Source organism: Suhomyces tanzawaensis (assembly GCF_001661415.1).
Source record: "Suhomyces tanzawaensis NRRL Y-17324 unplaced genomic scaffold CANTAscaffold_4, whole genome shotgun sequence".
Classification (NCBI taxonomy): Eukaryota; Fungi; Ascomycota; class Pichiomycetes; order Serinales; family Debaryomycetaceae; genus Suhomyces; species Suhomyces tanzawaensis.
Window position 1 is genome coordinate 592,665 of NW_017963639.1, and position 23,235 is coordinate 615,899.

Genomic DNA, 23,235 nt, shown 5'->3' on the forward strand with positions numbered 1-23,235 from the left:
CCCTCCTCTTGCATGCAGGCGCGCTCACCAACCGTTTCAACGTCACCGCCTTCGGCGGGCCTACGGCGGATGTGTGCAGTTTTCATTCCCAACAAGGCATCTATCGCCGTAACTGCTAAGGTTTGGTTTATCGCCGGATATGCAACCAGTGGGCCCACGGTCGTAACCGCTCCACCACGAGCCAGGCAGTGTGTCGCCTCAAATCTGGTTTGAGCGTGGAAATGTGCGCATCTAGAGCAGTAATATATTCCTCGCGGGTGGTTTTGGCAACATGCGCATCCGATCGGGAAGTATACGCAGGGGAACCAAATTTGCACCCATTGCCAGGTTGGGGCAACAAATTCCGTGTTGGGGCGTAGGGTAGGACCCGTCGCCTATTGTGCGTGGTAGCATGCTAGGCTGGTTGCATTGCGTGAAACGGATATTCATTGCTAGGTAGACAACATCGCGACAGTATTTCTCGTAGTAAATAGAGTGTTCGGAAGTAATTGTCGACATGTCTATCATTCACTCGTGAAGGGGCATTACATCACCTCCACAATGGCAGAAATTGATCTATAGCTGTGAAGGGAAATTTATTCGAGCTTAAATTCACCATTGATCATCCCTACTACCAAATGGGAGATACGTATGCTGTAACTAGGCACTCTAAAGGGTAGATGTGATTGTAGGCAATAGCACTTAATAGACACTTACCAGCGCATGTTGGGTATGATTTCCTATTTTAGTCGCCATTCCGTGTAATTAGCCTTTGACATGCTCGTGTAATACACCCTGTATTCGTATAATCATCTTATAGTATTCGTGTAACGCTTCATAGTACTCTATCGGTGTTTTATTATACTCTTACCCTATTCTATTAGTGTATATTAGGCGTAGAATATTTCCCGTAATCTAATGTTATGTTTCATATGCATTTTTTCATATTGATTTTTCTGTCAAATTTTCACGGTTACGTTCCAGACCACCGGATTGGATCAACTATGGCGTTGTGAGTTTCTCGGAATTTACCAAAAGATTGGCTAACGTTTCAAGAGCCTAGCAATTTTGTCGACCATCGAGACTCTGACCCACACACTAAGAACTGCCACCACTCTGTAGAGAATCAAGCAGGCAAATAATCCTGCGAAGGAACCTCCAAGGTTCACATCCAAGCCATAGTTCGACAACACTTCCTCTCCCGAGCCCAAGGCACACTCGTCTAACCCACAGGAGAAATTTTGGCCAGCAAAACCGAGCTTTGCACAAATTCCAACTCCATATTTCAAAGGACTGATATAATTGATGCCCTTGAATAAAGCTGGCATATGAATGGACATGGTTCCGGCCATGAAAATGGCAACAATGATGGCATTGGTCAAAATGTTGGCAGCAATTCCCACATGGTTGAAACAACTGTTCACCATGATTCCCATTGACTCACCACAGGAAATACAGACAAATGCCGTGGAAAACATTCCGAAAAACATACCTGGGGTCCGGGGCAACCCTATGGCGAAAACATTCAATGCACTGTAAATCAAACTAGGAACAATTTCGGTGGGCAACTCGTTGAACAAGTATGAACCACTAAACTCAAACACTCCGTAAATTCCATCTTTGTATTCTTGGTAGAAAATGTCCCTTTCGATTGGATAAAGAGTAATATTGTTCACCAAACCCACAAAATAAAGCAATAGGGTTTCTTGGATCAAACCCAAGCGGTTGTCTATTCCTTCCTTCTTGTTGGTCAAGGGAGTGAAGAACAAAGTGTTAGCAACACTGAGGAAAAGAGTCTGGCCTGCTCTAGAAAAAATCACATCCTTGGATCTTACAAGGTTCAACATCTGGCGTCTGATGATGGTGGGAAGAGTTATACTGAGAGGCATTCTTTGGAACGCATATTCCTGGATATCAATGACTGATCCATTTCCAGTACTCATTTCAACCGAGTTTTCTCTTCGAGTTTTCCATTCGCCAACAAGATGGCCGACTCTGGCTTGAGTGACAGCATTTTCCTCGTCGAGTCTATTGGAAATCAAATCCAAAAAGTAGTCAGCGATATTGATATTATTTGGAACCTCATATCCAATTTCCTTCAAGTACCCAGGAACTCTTTTGGTGTCGCCGTTGTACACCACATTACCGCCCCTGGCCAATTGAAGCAATGACCCAAAGCTGTAAAACAGCTCTTGGTGAGGCTGGTGGATAGTTAAGATAATTGTAGTCTTGTTGGTTCTAGCCAAATTAGATAAAAGACTCAAAATCTTCACCGAATTGATGGAATCAAGACCGGAGGTTGGCTCGTCGAGAAAGAGAATCTTGGGCTTACTGAGTAATTGAATAGCAATGGAAACTCTTCTTTTCTCACCTCCACTAATTCCCTTGATAAACTCACATCCGATAAGCGTGTCAGCACAATCAACCAAACTCATTTGTCTAATCAAAGCAGCCACCATCTTAGGGATATTGGCATGCTCTTCGCGGGGTAAACGCAATTTTGCTTGGAAGTACAACGTTTCTCTAACCGTCAAATTTGCAATCAACGATGTATCGTGCTGCGTAACATAACCGGATATTTTTGCAAGGTCTTTGGTGTCTATTTGCTGGGTCTTGTTGAGGAGAATTGCCCCACTGTTGTTGAATGTAGAAGATCCTGGAAGTCTATTAGACAAGAAATTAAGCAAGGTAGTTTTTCCACTTCCAGAAGGTCCCATGATAGCATTTACTCCGTTTGCCAAAAAAGTGGCACTCACGTCATTCAAAAGAGTCTTTTGTGTGCTCTTGGATCCGATTCCTCCTAGCAAAACAGTCAATGTGAGCGAAGATATGTTTATGTCGATATTAGTATTGGTGGAAGACAATTCGAGATCTGGCGAGCTAAGTTCGGTTGAAAGAATAGCCTTTGCCGATTGCTCAGTTTTGAGTACACCAGAAGCGTCTGAATCTTCGAGTTTTTCGCCAGATTCAGCTTCTTCGGGAGTTCCTTCTCCACCAACTCTATTCTTCTTGATTTTACCTATCGAGACTTCAAACTTCATGAAACGCAAGGCTAAGCCTGCTAAGACCAAAAATCCTATCCACCAACAAACCATTATGCCAATTGGCTCACCCACCCATCCATCAGGGAATCCCAACGTCTTCAAATTAAAGGCACCAGAATACTCAATGCATCTTGCATCATCATAATCATAGGGACAGTCACCCATCCACCCAGTAAACTGATTCGCAGTCAAAGCTCCGAACCCGTACCAGAAGAAACTGAGATACTTTGTCCAACGGACATAAACAGGCATGGATGAAGCATTAACAAAGTAGCCACTGGATAAGTTCTCGAACTGATAAAAGACGTTCATCGCAAACGTCGATATCGAAAAGTCTTTCGAAACGGCAAACATCAATAATGCGGACGCCATCCCAATAAAATTGGTGAGAATGGTGATGGTCACATAGATTCCAAAATAGCTAAGGTCTCTTTCTCCTTCACTATTTTCAGTCCTGTGACCCCACATGAAGAAAGTAATGCATGAAAATAATACTGGAACAGGCAAGTCTTCCAAAAAGAGCTTTGCAAGCCGTCTAGAAATGATAAACCCGGGGACACTGACGTATTTCTCGCCATACTCCCGATAGAAGAATATTCCGTCAGTTGCCCATAAACGTTCCATTTCATAAAACAAGGGACTGAACCCTACCACTTCCAACATTACGTATAATGTGGAGTTGAGTGATCTGACTCCTGCCAAATCGTGCTTAGGCTTATAGAACATCCATCCAAGGATTACTGCCAACATGGCAGCACCAAGGTTAAGCACCAAAAGCGAGTATGTGTCTCTGTAAGTAAGCTTAAATGTTCTCTTTGTAAGTACCTTGACCTCCGTGAAAAATGAAATACGGTCCTCCTTTGGACGGTCAAATAACGCTAATGTCTTCTGGAACCTTTTCTTTGTTTCTTTGGTAGTTAATGCTGTGGGCTGGTGGTTGGTTTGGATTTTCCATTGTTCAACCAACCGATTAATTCTATCATTGGAAGACTTCTCTTGTTCAGCTGATGACGTGTCTTTGATAGATAACTCTAGAATGTACTCGATAAAGGAAGATGGAGATTTGATATCTGAGCAGAAAGTGAGAAACTTCAAGCTATTGAAATATTTTCCTGTGTCCACCAAGTTCCCGTAGTAGACAAGTCTTCCACCACGAGTCAAGAGACAGAACTTATCAAAAAGCATGGTGATCTCGGGCCTTGGTTGGTGGATGGAAAGCACCACGGTTATGCCGTACTCAGGAGAAGCCAACTTTTTCAACACCTTTAACAACTTCAAGGAGGAAGAGGTATCAAGTCCCGTGGTGGGCTCATCCAAGAACAATACCGAAGGCTTGGACAACAATTGAATAGCCATCGAGACTCTTCTTTGTTCACCGCCAGAAAGGGTGCTTGTATGGGTCGAAAATGAGGAGATGACTTCGTTTCTAATGGGAGTAAGCTCCAAGACTTCCAAGAGGGACTCCACGAGCGCGAGCTTTTCGGCACTCGTCGAGTAAGGTGGTAACCTCAAATCAGCCTGTGTTTGAAGCGTCTCGAACACCGTTAATCCCGGTAAGAATATGTCTGTTTGAAGAAGATATGCACTCTTGATTTTTCTCAGCCAATCGACTTCTTCCGTTTGCCCATCTTTCTGTATGCGTGTATAGTCGATAGTTCCCTCAAAATGGAGGGCCTTGTTGGTAACGTTGACTCGTTGTGATAAGGTATTAAGTAAGGTGGTCTTTCCGCTCCCGGAACCACCCATAATCGCCATAATTTGGCCGCTTTCTAGATCGAAAGAAACGTCATCTAGAATAGCTTGTTTGGGACTAGTTGATTTTTCAATGTCCTTAGAGTTGGGAGACCCCACTCTAACTGTCAAATTTCTAACATGGATCCCTACTCTATCTTGGGGAGCCAATTTAAGAATTTGTGTATCGAGCATTGAATAGCGCAAATTAGATTTTCCGAAGTTCGATGAAGGAAAGCAAAATTGCGGGATGAAAATGCTGCAACTATACCATTTAAATAGAACCAGGGTTGGGTGCATTGCCATGCATGAAGAAGAAGGGACTTTCCCAATCAAGTAAGGAAAACCGAGATGCGTAAAAAACGGCCAAGAATTCTGAGAAAAGCGCAATATTCTTTTTTATGTGTCGGAATGAGCTTCTCCTTGAAGTATTTATTGCGGAAAACTTTCTGTGTTAGGGTCTTTTTTGCGCTTGCGATGACCCTCAGGTTGCCGGCAACATGGAACCCACTTGCTAAACGAGATGACTAATTTTAGAGCCACAGGGAACCTATTACTAAGATCACCCCTAGACCCTTGTGGTGGCGAATCACATATCATAAGCATTCACCCCCAGGGTGCACATCTTCCCAATTCCGGCGGGGAGCAATTGTACTGTCGATCGCTGATCGCAAGATCAACAACTTAGAACCAATATCTGTGAGAATTCCAGAACATTAACATCGACATGTTAGCGCACATGGTACTTGCAAATGGGCCAGAATTTTCCGAGCTTTTGACCAATTACGTCAGAACTCAAAGCGCAAATTTCCCACCCGTACCAAGCCTGTAATTCAACTGCGAAACCGGTCTTGGCCCACCTCGTAGTGTCGTTTAGAACCCTGCAACACAGCCACGCGCCTGTAATGATTTGAAGTCTTTCTTGCTCTATATTTGTGGTTTATGCTCATCCATTCCAAACAACCACAAGTCATTATTTGGGGTCTGTACATGGCTCGGATCTAGAAGGTAAAAACTTGAACCGAAGAATCACCTTCAGTACAATCTTATGACAATATATGAGATCAGTCTTTAAAGATTTTATGGAGTTGTCTTACCAGTAAAATGAACTGGCTGAGGGCCACGGGACATTTACACAACAGTCTCAGAACAATTACATCGTAAATAAGCTCGACTCTGTAGAAAACATCCTAGCTGCTCCTGTCGCAGGATCCAGTATAGGTATACTAGAGAAGCCAAATTATACTTCTTACTACAAAGCAGCTCTTCAAACGAAAATTATGAAGCACTATGCTGAGACACAGAATCATGGGTATATACTTGGAAGAGCACATCTCCGGTCAATGTCACTAATCAGACCGGAATCAAGCTAGGGAGAGAACCAAAAATTTAAGACAACGATTACTTTCGAGCCCGGGTTACTCAGACTCCAACTACTAATTGTTCAATCGAGCTACAAATTCGAGGCCAGGCCCACAGGCCCAACACTCAATCCAAATTGCGGCCACCAGAGTCTAATTACTCATTCTCGTTCCGACACCAACACTGTTATTATCGAAACTCCTGTTCCTCAAACCACTGTTTCCAGCGGATGGACTGGCTCATTCACTACAACCATGACTAGAACTTGCCTCTCTACGAATCTCAATAGCTAAATAGAGCTATTTTTGACTAGATGCGATATGTAAGCAGGGATCAAATTAGTCCACTGAGAATGAACATACATGTTCAGACTAGTATATCACCATGAAGAATAACTAAGAATAATTCCGCCCACTGACAATGTCGCGCCGCGCTCGGCACCGCTTCCACGCGTCCGCACCGAATCGGATTACGTAATCCGTTACGTAACCGGCCACGCGTAGTTAACACCCTGTTGCTAATACTTTTCACAACATCTTTCACCTCCATCACAGGCCCCCATTCGCCATGCCCAAAGCAAAGAGTCCAAGCACCGCCGCTCGGGCCGCTGCTATTTCCGCCAACAAGCCTGCGTCTGTGTTCTCCGTGGATCCCGTGGTGCCTCCTGTCTACTCCCAGGGCCCAGTCCGGTCGTTCCTTGTGTCGACTCCTACTCCTGCTGTCATCAAAAAACGTCTGATTGTGGACGTCAAGGAGCTCTACCTTCTCGCCGTGCTCTTGGTGGTCTCGCTTGCCGTGCGTTTCTACAACCTCAGTGGTCCCAACCTGGTGGTTTTCGATGAGGTCCACTTTGGTGGTTTTGCCAGAAAGTACATCTTGGGTAAGTTCTTCATGGACGTGCACCCTCCATTGGCCAAGATGCTCTTTGCAGCTGTGGGCTCGCTCGGAGGTTTTGACGGCGAGTTTGAGTTCAAGAACATTGGCGACGTGTTCCCTCAATCCGTTCCCTACGTGCTCATGAGACAGTTCCCAGCCGTGTTGGGTATTGGAACCGTGATCTTGTGTTACTTGACGTTGAGATCCTCGGGTGTCAGACCCATTGTGTCCTTCATCACCACCCTCTTGTTCATTGTCGAAAACTCCAACGTCACCATTTCCAGATACATTTTGCTCGACTCGCCATTGGTGTTCTTCATCGCAGCATCCGTGTATGCCTGGAAGAAGTTCGAGATCCAGATCCCATTCACCGGTCCATGGTTCGCCTCCTTGGTCGCTACTGGAATTGCTCTCGGCTTGGCCGTGCTGTCCAAGTGGGTCGGTTTGTTCACCATCGCCTGGGTGGGCATTTTGTGCGTGTACCAGTTGTGGTTCATCATTGGTGACTTGACAGTGCTGTCCAAGAAGGTGGTGGGCCACTTCTTCGCCCGTGGCCTCATCTTGTTAGGGGTTCCTGCCTTCTTGTACTTGTTTTTCTTCGCCATCCACTTCCAGGTCTTGAACCAAGAGGGCGACGGCTCGGCCTTCATGTCCTCCGCATTCAGAGCTGGCTTGCAGGGCAACTCCATTCCCACCAACATCAACTCCCGTGTCGGTTTGGGCTCGGTGGTCACCCTCCGTCACGTTGACACTCTTGGTGGATACTTGCACTCCCACGCCCATTTCTACCCTACTGGCTCCAAGCAGCAACAGATCACGTTGTACCCTCACTTGGACAGCAACAACGACTGGAAGATTGAGCCTTACAACGAGTCTATTCCTGAGAAGTTTGTGCCTTTAACTGACGGTGTCAAGATCAGATTGGTCCACGTCAACTCCGGCAGAAGATTGCACTCCCACGACGAAAAGCCACCTGTCAGTGAGCGTGACTGGCAGAAGGAAGCTTCCTGTTACGGTTATGAGGGATTTGAAGGCGATGCTAACGACGATTTCATCGTGGAAATCGTGGACTACAGATCGGAAGCTGGCGATGCCCAGAACAACGTGTTGGCCTTGAAGACCATCTTCAGATTGAAGCACGCTATGTCAGGCAACTACTTGTTCTCCAGCGAGGTCAAGTTGCCAGAATGGGGTTTCCAACAGCAAGAAGTCACCACTGCTTCGCAAGGATTGAGAGGCTTGACCCACTGGTACATCGAAACCAACCACAACGACTTGCTTGCTGACGAGGAAAAGGAGTACATCAACTACCCTAAGTTATCGTTGTGGCAGAAGGTTGCTGAATCCCACGCCAGAATGTGGAAAATCAACCAAGGCTTGACTGACCACCACAACTGGCAGTCGTCGCCATACTCGTGGCCATTATTGTTGAGAGGAATCAACTACTGGGTCCACGACAACAAGCAGGTTTACTTCCTCGGAAATGCCGTTGTTTGGTGGTCTGTGTCCGTGTCCATTGTTGTTTTCTTTATCCACACTGCCATCTCCGTATTGAAATGGCACTTGGGCCAAACCGTGGCAGAAAGCAAGGATGTCTTCAGCTTCAACCACCACGTTTTCTCCTACGCCTTGGGATGGCTCTTACACTACGCTCCCTTCTTCATCATGGGCAGACAGTTGTTTTTGCACCACTACCTTCCAGCCCTTTACTTCGGAATCTTGGTGTTGGGACACACCTTGGAAATCTTCACTGGCTACTTGGTTTCCCGCTCCAAGGTGTTGCATAAGTTGAGCTACGTCGTGGTCACCATTCTCGTGGCCTTGAGTGCTGTTTTCTACTTGCAATACTCGTCGTTGATCTATGGAGCTCCATGGACCAAGGCTCAGTGCACCAACTCCAAGGCCTTGAGCGGATGGGACTTCGACTGTAATGCCTTCCACGAGAACTTGGCTGACTACAGTGCTGTTTCCAGCTCCAGTAGTCCTGAGGCCACCGCAGTGGCTGATCTCATTGAAAGCCCAATTGAACCCAACGAGGCCAAAGAGACTCCATTTGTCAAGAACGAAGTTGCCCACGAAGAGCAAACTGTGTCCAAGGTAGAGGACGAACAAAAGGAGCAAGAAGAACCGGTTGAGGAATCGGTGGTTCCTCCATTTGAAGAAGAAGGCACTGCCAACGCTGAAGAAGTTTCTGTGGCTGATGATCAGGAAATCCCTCAATCTGATTAGTGTACATATACAGAGAATGCTACCGGTTTCATAATTTGTCGTTGCTAAACTGGCTCTATGACCTATGTGGCGACTAGCAGAAGTTAGTAAATGAGATACATGCAATAGACACCCTTTGTACAAGTAGTTGTAGATGGTTCACAGGCATAAGCCACTAATGGCTATACAATAAGTTCAATCCTATTAATTATGATATATTGGCTTAACTATATATGTGGGTGTTCTAGCCGTTTTGATGGTTCCTTTTGGAATAGACTTGCTGTTATTATGTACTGAGACTGAACGAACCCCAGTGAATGCAGTAATTGTGTGGTAGAAACTCTAGCGATCTTTTGAAGCGTGCTAAATTGATTTCAATAAAAGTAGTTCTTTCAGTAGTGAGAAGTAGATGGTACCCTAATTGGAGTTGTTCTCATCAATATTTTGAATGGTTCTGCCTCTCACATACTTTTCGTTCTTGACACTTTCGACCAACGAGTTGTATGCCGAAATTAACGCAAGAAGTAGCTTTATCCCAGCATAGACGCTGAAAATAAGCGCTTTATCATACACCAAGTATTGGTCGTACCCTGTGACTTTCAACCCAATTGCACTAATCACAGATGGGCCCCAGACACAGGCAAAATCGATCAAGAGCAGCTTTAGCCATACCTTAGTTGGCTCGCCATCGAATTCACCATCGATGTCCTGTAAAATCATCTTAATCCAAGCCACGGGGTACTTGAGATACACGAAAATTGTCCAGTAGGACACCAAAAGATGGAGTGGAGTGGTGAACCTGTTCAATTCAAACAATGAGACCGGAACGGGGTGTCCTAACTGGTGGTAGAAGCGAGCAGGAATTTCCACACAATAAAGGTGAACTCCTCCTACCCACACAGTCATCCACAAGACAAACGTGAAAACGAATTGGGCCCCTAAGTCAATTCGCAATCTATTGTTTGCCCCTAGGTTTGCAGGAAGAGCCTCATTAGGAATATTGAACTCTTGTGGAGCAGCAGCTCCCTGCTCAGCTGGAACTTCGCCAGGGGTTTGTCTTTCGTCAAGCCTCTTGTCAAATGACTCGAGCAATATCATAATGATGCGGAATCCAATACCAATTGAGTACACATCCAAGTTCCAGTCCAAGGGGAAACTGTTCTTAAAGGAAATTTCACCTTTGTAGATCTCCATAAAGTGGAAAATGATACCTAAAGCTCTGACCACAGGTCTTCCAATGACCAAAGAAATAAGGAAAACTGAAACACAAAGAATGACGGAAAATCCCCACAAGATGCCCAACAAGCCAAAGCACCTTGTTTTGAGATTAGGAGGTCTGTAGACAATAGTGTAACGGTTATCGGTGTTCACATCTTGTTCCTCATCAGATGTAGGAGTTTCATAGCCTGACTGAACGCTGGATTCCGATTGAGCAGGTGCGGTGATCAACTTATCGTCTTTTGTAACGGCAACAAATAATTTCTTGACATATTTCCTACAGACTGTATCGTTATCGGGAACTCTGACGTAAGAACCATTTGGTACAAAGCAAGCCTTGACTTCAGGGTTTTCCTCGAATATTTTGATGGCCTCTCTGTATGTGGTTGGCCTAGAATAATCCGGCTGACTGGTACCCAACAACTGGAGGAAAACATTCCTATAGACAATGTAACCTCTTTCTTGGGATACTGGTTTGCCCAATATAAAATGGGATAACCTCACTTTGTGAGCCGAGATCTCAAAGACTCGTTTCCAATATTTGTGGACATACTTTTGAAGGAGTGAGAAGTAAGAATTTATAGTTGCAGCATGGAAGGGAATTGATAATAACATGGCAAGACTAGGGCGCCAGGTGGAATCTTCGCTCAGATCCCCCATATTAAAGAGTCTCAAGCTCCAAGTGATTCCACCAATACCTGCCAAGATGAAAACCGTATAAACCTTTGCACTCAAGTATATTCTCGACATTTGTAACATCAATGGCTTCACCAATGCATCGTGAATTAATCTGGCGTTAGGATCTTCTGGCGACCTGATAAAAAATAATACCCCAGGTCTCAATATCTTGTTCCTAACCATGCCCACAAATAGAGCGATGCATAACATATAGGCGGTTCCAATGACCCAGTATCCATACAATCTAGTGTGCGAAGCTTGGGTGAACTCAGAGATGGAAGATAATAGCAATAGTATCGATTTTGAGCCATCAGATTCGCTTACAGAAAACCTGGGCAACACAACTGGAGCACCACAGAAGTCAAGTAACCATCCACAGTACATTGGGAATAACACGATCTCCAAAGCAAATATGAAGAACACCTTGAATGTGGAGGTGATCTCAAACAAGATTTTGAAGACCTTTCTCGAGCCTCCCAAAACTGGCTTCTTGCCTGCAGTTAAACTGTTCATGAGAGCATAAATTGTGTAGCCAATTATCCCATAGCCAATGGCCAATAAACTCAATCTTTCGAGGAAAGTCGTGTGGGTTGGGTTGGGCTCGATGAAGATGGACGCAATAGTCAACCACACAGGTTCGATAAAATACTGCTTTATACTCAAATAAGCAAACTCAACGGACTCGTTTTGGGCAATGAGCTCGGTAGCATATTTCTGGGCATTTGCGATGGTGGTGTTTTCAGTGAGTAAACTCTCCACACGATGCAATACTGTAAAGTATAGCGATTTAAAGACGATTCTAGAAAATGAAGCCACGGTGCTCCCGATCGTATGGGGAATAAAGTAGAAAGCAAACAAATAAACCGCTATTATCGAATCGGCCATGATTGTGCAAATGATGGGGGTTTTGATATCAAAAGCAAACCCGAATAATTCCAAAAAGTCCCCACCACCGTTTGCATTGGCTGCTGCTGCTGCCAAAGCCTCTGCTTCTTCCGCTGCAACTGCATCGTCGTCGAGTTCATCATTGTCGTTGTCGAACTCGAAATTGTTGTTGGGCAACTGGTTGGCGTTAGGTATGGGTGGACGACGATTTTCAGGGATACCTTCGTCTCGATTTGGGGCTTCCGCAACATCGTCCGTTTCGTCGGTGTCGAAGTCGAAATGGTTGATGATTCCCGGGTGTGGGTGGGGTGTTTGTGGACGACGGTTTTGAGCGGCATTTTCGCCATGATTTTGGCCACGTACGGGATCGACTGGAGCCATGTTGTCGCCAAATAGATCGCCATTTTGGGTGATTCTTCTCAACTCCTCTTCTGTGTTTTGGAATTGGTTGGGTCCACCATTGGGCCTGGCATTGGGGTCTTCGTTCTGGAGATCATCGATGGCCCTGGCCAACATCTCAAGCTGGTGCACATTTTGCGCAGCTTCTGCATTGCCGTTGTCACCGTCGTTACGGAGGGCAGTCAACGCTTGTTGCAACATGTCCAGAAGCTTCGTCCTGGGCTCTTTGCCGATACGCTTCATTAACGACTTGGTATAGCCTTCGTCGCGGACCACCCATTCGTGCTCAATGAAGAGGGCAATGTGGACGAGCAGAAACACGAAGATATGTCTAACTCCGCTGTAGTAGGTGTACTGAAAGATGTGTTCTGCGTACACGAATAGCAGGTCGGTGGGCGAGCCTGTCGTGACAGCATTTCTGTGGCTGGAGATGTCGAAACGTCCAAGAAGCAACGCGTTGAGCACTGACGGATTCTCCTGGGGTAACGTGCCGTCGATGGCCCATGTGTACACTCTACCAGCAAACTTCCAGAACATGGGCAACTGGAGGAGAAACAACACGTAAAGGGTCACTGAGATGGACTTGAGGATACCTGAGCTCACGAAGTTGGTGAACTTGGACAAGATCAACCCCACGGGGATCCGCTGGGGCATTTCAGGGTCATAGATGGTCTTGAATTTGTATTCGGTGTTGCAGATGTCACACTTGTGGGTAGACTTGTTGGAGTGCTTAAGCCACTCAAAGAGACATCCCTGGTGCACGTACTTGATGGAACCACGACAATTACACGGGTGGAATAATGGCTGGGAGTTGGTGGCTTCCCCACGACAGATCCGACAACTCTGTTCTTGATCAATCATGCTGGGCGTGGGGCGCAAGAGGGGCAATCAAACCAAGGGCAGGGTGTAGCTGATTGGCGCTGCTTGGACGGGGGGTATGGAGGGAATAAGCGCCTGGGAATAACGCCTGGTGCTGGTGTAGCAAAAGAATCAGTGATGGCTGTCATCGAGGGTTCTGGAAGGGTGGAGGTCACGTGACGGAACAGGATAATCACCGTGGATCTTTGTAACCCGACAACTACGCTCGTTACTATGCAGTAGACGTTGCTCTATACTGGGCGTGCTTCGAGAATTCAGTCCAGGTAAACAATAACCAATACTAACTTTTAAATCAGTATACCTCCAAGTCTACGATATGAGGCTTCTCGCCAATACGTACAATTTCTTAATGAAAACAGAATAATAGCGATTCAATCGAATTTATTCTCAATTTTAAAGAGCGAAATCACCTCTCTGTGGTGTAGAATTATCTCACTAGTAAATGCTACATTGGTTCGATTATTCTATTCTCAGTCTCTGTTTATTTGATAACCAGGAAATCCAGAAGTCTTACTACTGCCAGTTTATAGCAACCCTCGAGATAGTACTGAAAACCTCTTCTACAATACGCTCAAAAAGCGAAAGACCAATGGATAGAAATTATACTGGGAAACTCATGCTACATTTTCCACATTATCCTGCATCTACTCTATAGACATTCTCCATAATTTCGTAGAGCAGCTCGAGATTGCTTCTTTACCTTTTCAAAGGAATCCCTATGTTGAAATCATTCCTCAACACACTCGGGCCATCCACCTGCACAGCCAAGTGCAAGGACAAACAAGACTTTGACACTCTGGAAGTTGGTACTGTATTTCCAGAAGACTAAGGAATAGTGGTGTGATTTTTATCACCCTACCAATTGTGTTATATCGAGCAAGTTGGGGCCATTATCTTCTTTTTAGCCTGTGTAAATGGCCCCGTCTTAAAAATATCTGGTCTCCACCCACATCCTACTGAAAACATCAGGCACTTGAGATCATCGAATGGACCAGCTCACAATCACTTCTAGGCAGTGACATCACTGCCTACCCACTGAAATGGCCTAATTGCGTATGCTCACACCAATGTGCCTATTGTGTTCCATAGTGAACGGCTTCGGGTATGCCTATGTCTTGAACATCACGTTTCCGGTGACCTTTCTCTTTTTCTTCTTTGATTCCTTGGGGGCTTCCTCGTCGTCATCATCGTCTTCATCGGAATTGTCTTCCATGCCACCACCTCCAAGGCCACCACCCTCTTCGTCGAAGTTGCCTGTCTTTTCCTCGAACATCTTCTTGGCCTTTTGGATTCTGTAGTTCTGCTTGTTGATGTACTCGAATCTGGCCAATTTCAACGGGTCGTTTCTGAACGCAAACACCAAATCGTTCATTTTGACCCTGGAGCGTCCTTGGGACTTTGAGTACCCCATCACTTCGTGGCAAAGGTCCACGAGAAACTCCACCATGATGTCGTCTAGACACAGCACAGTGGCATCTGACGACACAGGACGGTCACCCAAAGCGTAAAGGAGGTATTCAATGTCCCTCAGAAAGAGCCCCTGGAACTTTTTCCTTCTTCTTGTGGTAGTAATCTGGGGAAGCATAGTCTGGTATGGATACCTCCTGAAACTTGAGTTGGCGAGGGCGCCTCCTGGGGTGTTGTAGTAGTCGCTGGTGCCACTGGAGACGGATGGTGGTGGTGCTGGAACACCGCTGGAGCCGCTAAGTCCAGATGGACCTGTGTGATGCGCGTACTGATCACTCATGATGCGGTAGAGATAGTCGCTGGCTAATAATGGATTGATGGCTTTGATGTTGTGGGCACGGACACGACCCCACCACCAGTTTTGCAGCCCTTGCAAGCTTGAACATCCATACAACAGCCTATTAAAGGGGTACCAAGGGTAGTTAGTAATAGTAATATAGGGCATAAAATAAGGATGTTCCTAGTGGCTAACGCTGTTAAAAGAGGTAAGGATGTTTTGGTTAGCGTTTTCTTATAGCTGTTAGGAGTTACTTGCATGACTTCTTAGTGAATATTGATCTAGCTGTTACGAATTTCAGCCAAAGGCTTCTAAGAAAATGATAATATAGCTGTTGCAGACTTTAGCCTTTGGCTTCTTAGTGGTTAGTTAATATTCTCATCTTTCCGTACACTGGCTCTTCTCAGCTGATCACCGACCGATGAAAAGGTGTGCTTGACCTCAGAGAGCTCTCTTTCCAACGGTTTACTCACTATTCGGTTATGCTTGACTCTCCATTTCATGGCCTGCCTGCTTGCACTACGAGTCGGTACGATACTGGCACCTCTGGCACCATCGTCTGGTTCACTATTAAGTACGTACAATCTAGTCTACAAACAATGCCCACGCCTGCCAGGCAAGGGGACGTCTATTCCACAGTTGTCTCCTCCATACTTTAGGCAAGAGGGTCTCTTCTGTGCCATTCCATGATCAAGTCGTCCTTGGGGAAAATGGTGGCAAAAACCTTGATCTTTTCGGACAACTCGGTCTTGTGATGTACCAAGTCAGCGTTCATCAAGTACTTACCCAACATGGAGGTAAACATCATCACGACGTAGTTCTTACCAAGACACTTGTGAGGGCCAGTTCCGAACACCAACCAGTTACGGTTTTCCATCTCAGTGGTGGCAGTGTCCCATCTCTCAGGAATGACGGAGTCGGGCTCTTCGTATACTTCAGGATCGTGCAAGGCAGGGTAAAGGGTGGGGACGACCATAGTTCCCTTGGGAATGGTGTAGTCGTTGGTGATTGGGAATGGCTGCTTGACCAAGTAAGGAACCATCAAAACGGGAGGACGGTAACGTAACACTTCCTTGACCACGTTTCTGGTGTAGTTCATCTTGTCAATGAGGCCCAAGGTTAATGGAACGGAAGGGTCGTTGTTTCTGACGGCCAACTGTTCAGCTCTGACCTTTTCAGCAATGTCGGGTCTGTCGGCCACGATTTGGAACAACCAACAGGCTAAAGAAGAGGAAGCATCTTGCGAGGCAAACAAAAAGGTGAAGATGGCTTCACTGATTTCCTTGTTGGAGAACTCACGAACCAAAAGTTTTTGTTCTTCCTCGGTAACCTCGGAGTCACCCAACTTGTGGGCCTTGGCTTGCTTCATCAAGAAAATCCACTCGTCAAGAACACAGGCTGGTGCACCGTCATTTTCGTTGATGTGTTTCTTGGACATTTCGGCACACTTCTCAAAGATCTTCATGGTGTCATGGGCAAGCTTCTTTCCGTACCAGGTCTTGGTGAAAGGAATAATGATTGGGAAGTTGACAAGTTCCAAGGCAGCAGTGATTCTATAATAGTTGTCAGCAATTTCAGCGATTTGCTCCTCAAGGATGTAATCACCACAGAAAGTTCTCAAAGAAAGGGCACAAAGTAATTCTCTGAATTCAGGGAAGAATTCTCTTGGGCCATCATAGTTGACAAATCTGTCGAGGTAGATGTCCATGTACTTCTCTTGGACCTTGATATAGATCTCCAAAGCCTTGGTCACGAAAAGACCATTCAAAGATCTTCTGTAGTCACTGTGGGCCTTACCATCCAAGAAAACCCAGTTAGTTGGTCTCAAGATCTTGTATGCGGCATCCACGACACATGGTCTGACATACTTTGGTGAACTCAAGATCTTTCTAGCAAGGTCTCTGGACGATGCAATAACCACAAACTTGTGGAAAATGGAAACACAAGATAAAGCACCTGAGTCCCACTTGGCGACGTACTCTTCGAACTTTGGGTCAAGAGATTCCAAGAAGGGACCAATGATAGGCCAGATCTTGAAAGCTGGGCCAGCAATAGGACCTTTACGGACTTGGTACATCACTTGATCATAGGTCAAACACAACACGATGGCTGTGATGGTCCACTGCCACCAGGTGACCTGCTGGGTGAACTCGGCGGTCTTTGCGAGGAAATCTCCGTCAATTCTTTGACGGATCTGCTCAAGCCCATGGGCTATCGGAGAGGTGGTGTTGACACTCATATTAACCCCGTAGAGTAAAAGAACAATTCCTTCTGGCTAAAAATTAGAGGAATAACAAATAATTTTATAATCACTCCACCATACAGGAAGGCCCGATTGAAAATTTTCTGAAATGGACTACAAGTGAATGGTTCGAGGAAAATAGCGCCCCACCAGAGATCTTTAATAGGGGCTAAGTTAGAGGACCTACCAATGTGGTTCCGGTCATGCCTGGCCAAGAGTTCCGGGAAGGGAGTGGCACCATAAGATGTGGTAAAGGCTATACTGGAGTATACGATCGTTTACATCACGTGCTGCTAAACGATAAGCAGAGCAAAACACATAACCTCCGCTATTTCCGTCCACGTGCAGTACAGCACGTGATAGTATGTCGCGCGACATCTTTGTCCCCACCTAAATTTTCAAGATGAGCTCCATCTCATCACTAGGCATCATGGGTAAGAGAAAGCTTAACGCCAAGGACCAGGAGAAGAAGAAGAAAGCCAAGCAAGAGCAGGACTTGGAGCTTTCCTCAGGCTTTTTCAACTCAGTCAACAAACCACTGCATCAGGACTGGGAAAACGAGGAACAAGATTATGAGTTGAAACCTCGTTCTGTAAAGTCTGTCAATGTCACCGAAGGTTTACCAATTAAGCGTTCGGATGGTAAGATAGAAAGAGTTGTTTACGAAAAGACAAAGAAGGATGAAGAACCCAAAGAGGAAGAGCCTGAAGCTAAGGAAGTCAATGAACCAGAACCCGAAGTCGAACAAGAGCAAGAAGAAGAAGACGAAGACGCCCATCTCACCCCACAAGAACGTCTCTTTAAGATTAAGGAAGAGATTGCTGATCTTGCCTCCAAATTGATGGAGGATCCAGAAGAAAATTACCAGTGTTTCACTAGATTGCGTAAAATGTCTGAATCGAAAAACATAGTGACGAGTCAGTTGGCCATCATGGCCTTGATCCCTGTTTTCAAATCTTTGGCACCAACTTACCAAATAAGACCATTGACTGATGCAGAAAAGAGAGAAAAGGTCAGTAAAGAGGTTGCCAGACTCAGATCTTTTGAACAAGCTTTAGTGACAAACTACATTCTCTATGTGGACAATCTTGCTAAGTTGGCAAAGGTATCTCACTCAAACTCCCAAAACAGTAAAAAAGTCACTCCTGAACAGGTCAAGAAGGGGTTATTGGCAACCAAGGCCGCTTGTGAGCTTTGTCTCTCATCATTGCGTCACTTTAACCATCGTTCTGAGGTCTTTGCTATAGTCATCCGTCGTCTTAATAGAAAACCAACTAATGCTGATGATTTGGATGCATTTTCCAGATGTGTTAGGGTGTTGGAAACATTATTGAAAGATGACGAGGAGAATGGAGATATATCGCATGAAGTCGTTAGACTCTTGAGTAAGTCAATCATTGATAAAAAGTTCAGAGTGGATGAATCAGTCGTCAATATCTTTTTGAGTCTCTCTGTCTTGGAAGATTATGACCCAAATAATAATAGAGATATTCCTAAGAAAAAGATAACAAAGAAGGACAGAGTGCATTTATCTAAGAAGGAAAGAAAGGCTCGTAAGGAACGTAAAGAAATCGAAGAAGAAATGAGAAAGGCTGAACAGGCACTTACTGTGGAAGAAAGAGAAAAATTCCAAGCTCAGGTATTGAAGATGCTTTTAACCCTTTACTTACAAATCTTGAAGGCAGGCACCCATACTCTTGATTCCACTAAGAATGATGCTAGTCATTTGATGGCAGCTGTCTTGGAAGGATTGTCTCGTTTCGGACAAATGGCCAACTTGGACTTACTTGGAGATTTCCTTGAAGTCCTCAGAGAAATCATGACAGATATAATACAGGAACACTCTATCCTGAATGATGATGATGATGAAGAAGTTGGTGGTCTTTACAGCGGCAGACAAGTCAGAACTGTTTTGCTTTGTATTGCCACTTCCTTTACCTTATTGCTCAACCATGCTTCCACCGGAAAATTACCAATGTCTATTGATCTTTCCAAGTTCATATCATCACTCTATGGTCTTTTGACAGACTTGTCGCTAGATGCTGACTTGGAATTCAGTCACAAGTCGCTTCGTTTGGCCGATCCCCTCTCACAATCTGAATTTGACAAGCCAGCAGTTAATGTGTCGACTAAATCCGAGCTTCTTTTGAGATGTCTCGATTTCATCTTCTTCCGTTCGAAGAATGGTACCGTTCCACGTGCCACATCTTTCACCAAGCGTCTTCACATGTCTATTCTCCACACCCCAGAGAAGACCTCATTGGCTACTTTAAAGTTCATCGGAAAGCTCACTGCTAGATACGATAATGCTATCAAGGGATTGTGGAACACAGAAGAAAGAATCAGTGGTGAAGGTTCCTATGTCCTTGGAATTGAACGTTTGGACAGAGAGGTGGAGTTGGAAAGATCCAACAGTGGTGCCGCTACATTGTGGGAGAATGTGTTGTTGGACAAGCACTATTGCCCAATGGTCAGGGATGGGTCTCGTTCTTTGATGAAAAACAGTAAGGGTAAGTAGGGACCTCATGGTTTATGTATAGATCCTATAGGCATATTATAGATGTACAGTAAAACGTTTTGAACGAGCCAATACTAAGCTAATTGTAAATATCCTTACTACTTGAGGCTGGCTTCTCCTCACCCATTTACTAATTTCTACTTTTTCAAAATCCAGAATCCGTCTGTATAAACTCGTTCCTATTTCTTCGTATTATTGCGAAAAGATAGAATAGTTGCAAAATGTGGTCCCAGGATTGAGCCAAATACTGCACAAAATTCCACTTCTGGAGCTGATCCACCCACTTAGACCATCCCATGAGAAGTCTAGCCACCAGAACAGGCCCCACTGACCCACTCTCCTTTCAGTCCTTCAATGGCTTCTATCTCATTTTGCGTCACTAAACCCCAGCAGTTCCTGCATCGCGACATTATTCATCACATCGCTATCTTGCCACCAGTTGCCGCCACATTATAGACTACAGGCCAGTAACCCTCCCACTGCCACACATGCGCCCATTCCTCCTTCAGAGTTCGCCAGTGCTAGCTCCTTACTCCGATAAAGCCGTGCTTCCCCAGTCAGTGCTCTCCCGAATCGTCGACGATATTCCCGAAGCACAACTTCCTCATCCTCTCATATTCAAGCTCACCAGCGGCTCCCACCAGACCTACATTGGAGTCAAAGAGTTCTCGTCCTCGGAGGAAATCATCGAGCTTCCTAGCACCATTCGAAGCGGGACGGGAGAAGAGGGCACTATCGAGTTGATCTCCACCATTCCCAAAGCAACCTCGTTGAAGCTCAGACCCACACAATTGTATAATATCCACAACTGGAAGTTCTTCTTGGAGAACAAGTTGACCCAGTTCTACACCACGTTGACAGCAGGCACCACGTTGGTTCTTGAGGACGAGAACTTGCGGTACGAGTTGCTCGTGGAGAACATCAACGACTCGGACCTGTTGACAGCATGCATAATTGACACAGACATCATCTTGGATGTGGTGCCACTCAACGATAAGTTGGCCACGGAGCAGATGCTCGAGTTCACAAGCAATCCCCACAACAATGTCGTCGAAGTGCAGAACCGGCAAGAAATTCCCCAGATAGTTCCGTTCACCGATCCAAAGTTCGTTCCTTCCATTTACAAAATCGACTTGACTAGGTTCCATAACGAGATTTCCATCTCTGTTGCCTCCTCCGACTTGGCCAACGCAGACATTCTTGTGGGTCTTGACAAATACATCAGCTTGGAAAACTACAGAAACTCGAGCATGGACCAGACCGGCGATGACAAGGTCGTCCGAATCAACTTAAGGGACGACGACATCGTCAACAAGTTGTTTCGGGCCCGCGAGCAGCATGAATTGGGAGATTCGTACGATGAAATCGACAAGTGGGCATATTTTATTCCATTTACATGGGAGAAACCAGCTGCTTTGACCGTAACGGTTGAGGAATATCACGAGAGCACGACTGAAGTTCCCGAACCTGGTACTCGGAAGTGTTCCAACTGTAATAAAGCCATTCTGGAGGACAAATACGTACTCCACGAAAGTTTTTGTTTGCGAAATAACGTGAAGTGTCCCAAATGTGGGGAGGTGTTCCTAAAACAAGTCCCTGATACCCACTGGCACTGTGAAAAGTGTGATTTTCATGATGACAAGCCTTTGCAAAGGCTCAAGCACACCAAGTTGTTCCATTCACAGCCATACACATGCACAGGATGCACACAAGGTGCTAACTTTGCCACCTTCAACGACTTGGCCCGACACAGAAACTCGGACTGTCCGTCCAAGCTCCACGAGTGTCGGTTCTGCCACTTGGTGGTTCCCCAGGAGGAATACACTTACCAGGATCGGTTCGAAAACCTTACTCACCACGAGAATACCTGCGGAAACAAGACCACCGAGTGTCCAAGATGTGGGCGGATCCAGCGCCTCAAGGATATCAAGAAACACATGAAAATGCACGAGCTCGACAAGGTGTCGTTCAATAACGAAACCGTTGTCAATTTCAACAAATGTACCAATACCAACTGCGTGCAGTTGTTGACTGGCAGTGGAACTACAAACGAATTGGGGTTGTGTGATCTCTGCTACGGCCCGTTGTATGTGGTACAACACGATCCACTGCATCTAAAGCTCCAGGCTCGACTTGAGAGACGGTATGTGCTCCAGCTAACCAAGGGCTGTGGCCAGCAGTGGTGTGAGAACCACTACTGTGCACAGAATGTTGCTGTTGGGAGCCTTCCGTTCAAAGAAGCGATGGTGGTGGTCAAAGATAAGCTCTTCACCAGTATTCACACGCCGCCTTTGCCAGTTAATGACAAGCGGACAGTGGAGGCATCGAACACGTTCTGGTTCTGTGTCAACGAGTCAGTGACCAGCAAAAAGCAGGTTCTTGAACAGATCATAGCTGAAGGTGAGTACCTGACGGAAATGATTTACAAGGCAGTGAATAGTGCCAGCGTGGGCGAGGTACGCCCTTGGCTTCAACTGCATGCCGTTAGACGGTAAAGAGTCCATTTTTCTTGATCCCCAAGCCCGTGCCAAAAGAATTTGTAATAGACATCTAGGCATTGGTTTGAATCTCGCAAAATACGAAGATAGACTAGACAGACATCAAACCATATCACCTCTATAGTTCTCCTCCAATCTTAAAGGGGTTCATATGGTTAGTAGATATACGTAATTTATAGAATAATTCTAAGTCGATGGTATCCTGCACTATCAAAATATAATAAGAATCTACGCCGAATGCCAATATGTTCTCCAAGTTTTACATTTATTGGAGAGAAATGTAGATAATCTACCAGAAACTATTTTCTGGTAGTTTTATCCATATATCCTCCAGGAGTAAGAAAATTGAATAAATTAAGCCAGTAGCCAAGTATTAGGGTATTTATCCTGCGTGGAAAACCCTTGTTCTACTTAAGATCCTTGTGTTAAGCTGAGGAGCTAACTTCCGCAATAAACCAAACACATCCGTAAGTGGGTGTATTCTGTTTGATTAGTGATAGGTAACTTACCACACTTACTCATTTTCTCATAATTACTATGCATTAAATCAAATGTGACTTATCACAGGACCCTTCCGGTCTGCTGAACCAAATTGCATTGCCGAATACTGTTGTGACGAAAACTTACAAACCTCAAGGCATATTTCCATCACAAAAAATGCTTCATTTACAACTAGAACTGCTATTGTGGACCTAAGAAGGTTGTGACGAACTCTGTAGACCTACGTTTGTCTCGAAATAAGGATTGATAATATATAAAAATGTAAAGTGATCCGTCAGTAACGGACAGTTAAAAAATACTTGCAATTAATGACTTTTAGCAAGGGTCGAAAGAGTTATCAAGGCATCGCTCCCCCTTGCGAGCTGAATGATCACATAGCACTGGGAAATGTGTCATTTTCACTTCGACATGCTGAATTAGCAACAATTGTAACCACCTAATAAAACCTACCAATAAAACCTACCAATAAAACC

General features: G+C 45.3%; 6 protein-coding genes across 6 annotated transcripts; 2 read left to right on the top strand and 4 right to left on the bottom strand.

Moving 5' to 3' along the window:
• Nucleotides 1–1,022: 1,022 nt before the first annotated feature.
• Nucleotides 1,023–4,949, bottom strand: ROA1 (Roa1p; the record flags this gene model as incomplete). The annotated part of the gene is made up of 2 exons (XM_020209923.1): nt 1,023–2,851; nt 2,912–4,949. The coding sequence occupies 2 exons, from the start codon at nt 4,947–4,949 to the stop codon at nt 1,023–1,025; spliced, it is 3,867 nt and encodes a 1,288-aa protein (XP_020064232.1).
• Nucleotides 4,950–6,683: 1,734 nt separating this feature from the next.
• Nucleotides 6,684–9,221, top strand: PMT1 (dolichyl-phosphate-mannose-protein mannosyltransferase; the record flags this gene model as incomplete). The annotated part of the gene is made up of 2 exons (XM_020211984.1): nt 6,684–8,990; nt 9,030–9,221. 2 exons carry the CDS (start codon nt 6,684–6,686, stop codon nt 9,219–9,221), a joined length of 2,499 nt encoding a protein of 832 aa, XP_020064233.1.
• Nucleotides 9,222–9,635: 414 nt separating this feature from the next.
• CANTADRAFT_30582 (E3 ubiquitin-protein ligase) lies at nt 9,636–13,223 on the bottom strand (the record flags this gene model as incomplete). The annotated part of the gene is made up of 3 exons (XM_020208363.1): nt 9,636–11,777; nt 11,892–12,158; nt 12,345–13,223. Coding segments are annotated over 3 exons (3,288 nt in total), but the record flags the coding sequence as incomplete, so codon positions are not given.
• Nucleotides 13,224–14,433: 1,210 nt separating this feature from the next.
• TAF19 (Taf19p) lies at nt 14,434–14,817 on the bottom strand (the record flags this gene model as incomplete). The annotated part of the gene is made up of 1 exon (XM_020208621.1): nt 14,434–14,817. A coding segment is annotated over one exon (384 nt), but the record flags the coding sequence as incomplete, so codon positions are not given.
• A 597-nt stretch (nt 14,818–15,414) lies between these two features.
• ERG5 (C-22 sterol desaturase) lies at nt 15,415–17,445 on the bottom strand. The gene has a single exon (XM_020207161.1). The coding sequence runs from the start codon at nt 17,240–17,242 to the stop codon at nt 15,659–15,661; it is 1,584 nt and encodes a 527-aa protein (XP_020064236.1). The 5' UTR covers nt 17,243–17,445; the 3' UTR covers nt 15,415–15,658.
• A 230-nt stretch (nt 17,446–17,675) lies between these two features.
• On the top strand, nt 17,676–19,790 carry CANTADRAFT_80679 (uncharacterized protein; the record flags this gene model as incomplete). Its single annotated transcript, XM_020211231.1, has 1 exon — nt 17,676–19,790. One exon carries the CDS (start codon nt 17,676–17,678, stop codon nt 19,761–19,763), a length of 2,088 nt encoding a protein of 695 aa, XP_020064237.1. The 3' UTR covers nt 19,764–19,790.
• Nucleotides 19,791–23,235: the final 3,445 nt, after the last annotated feature.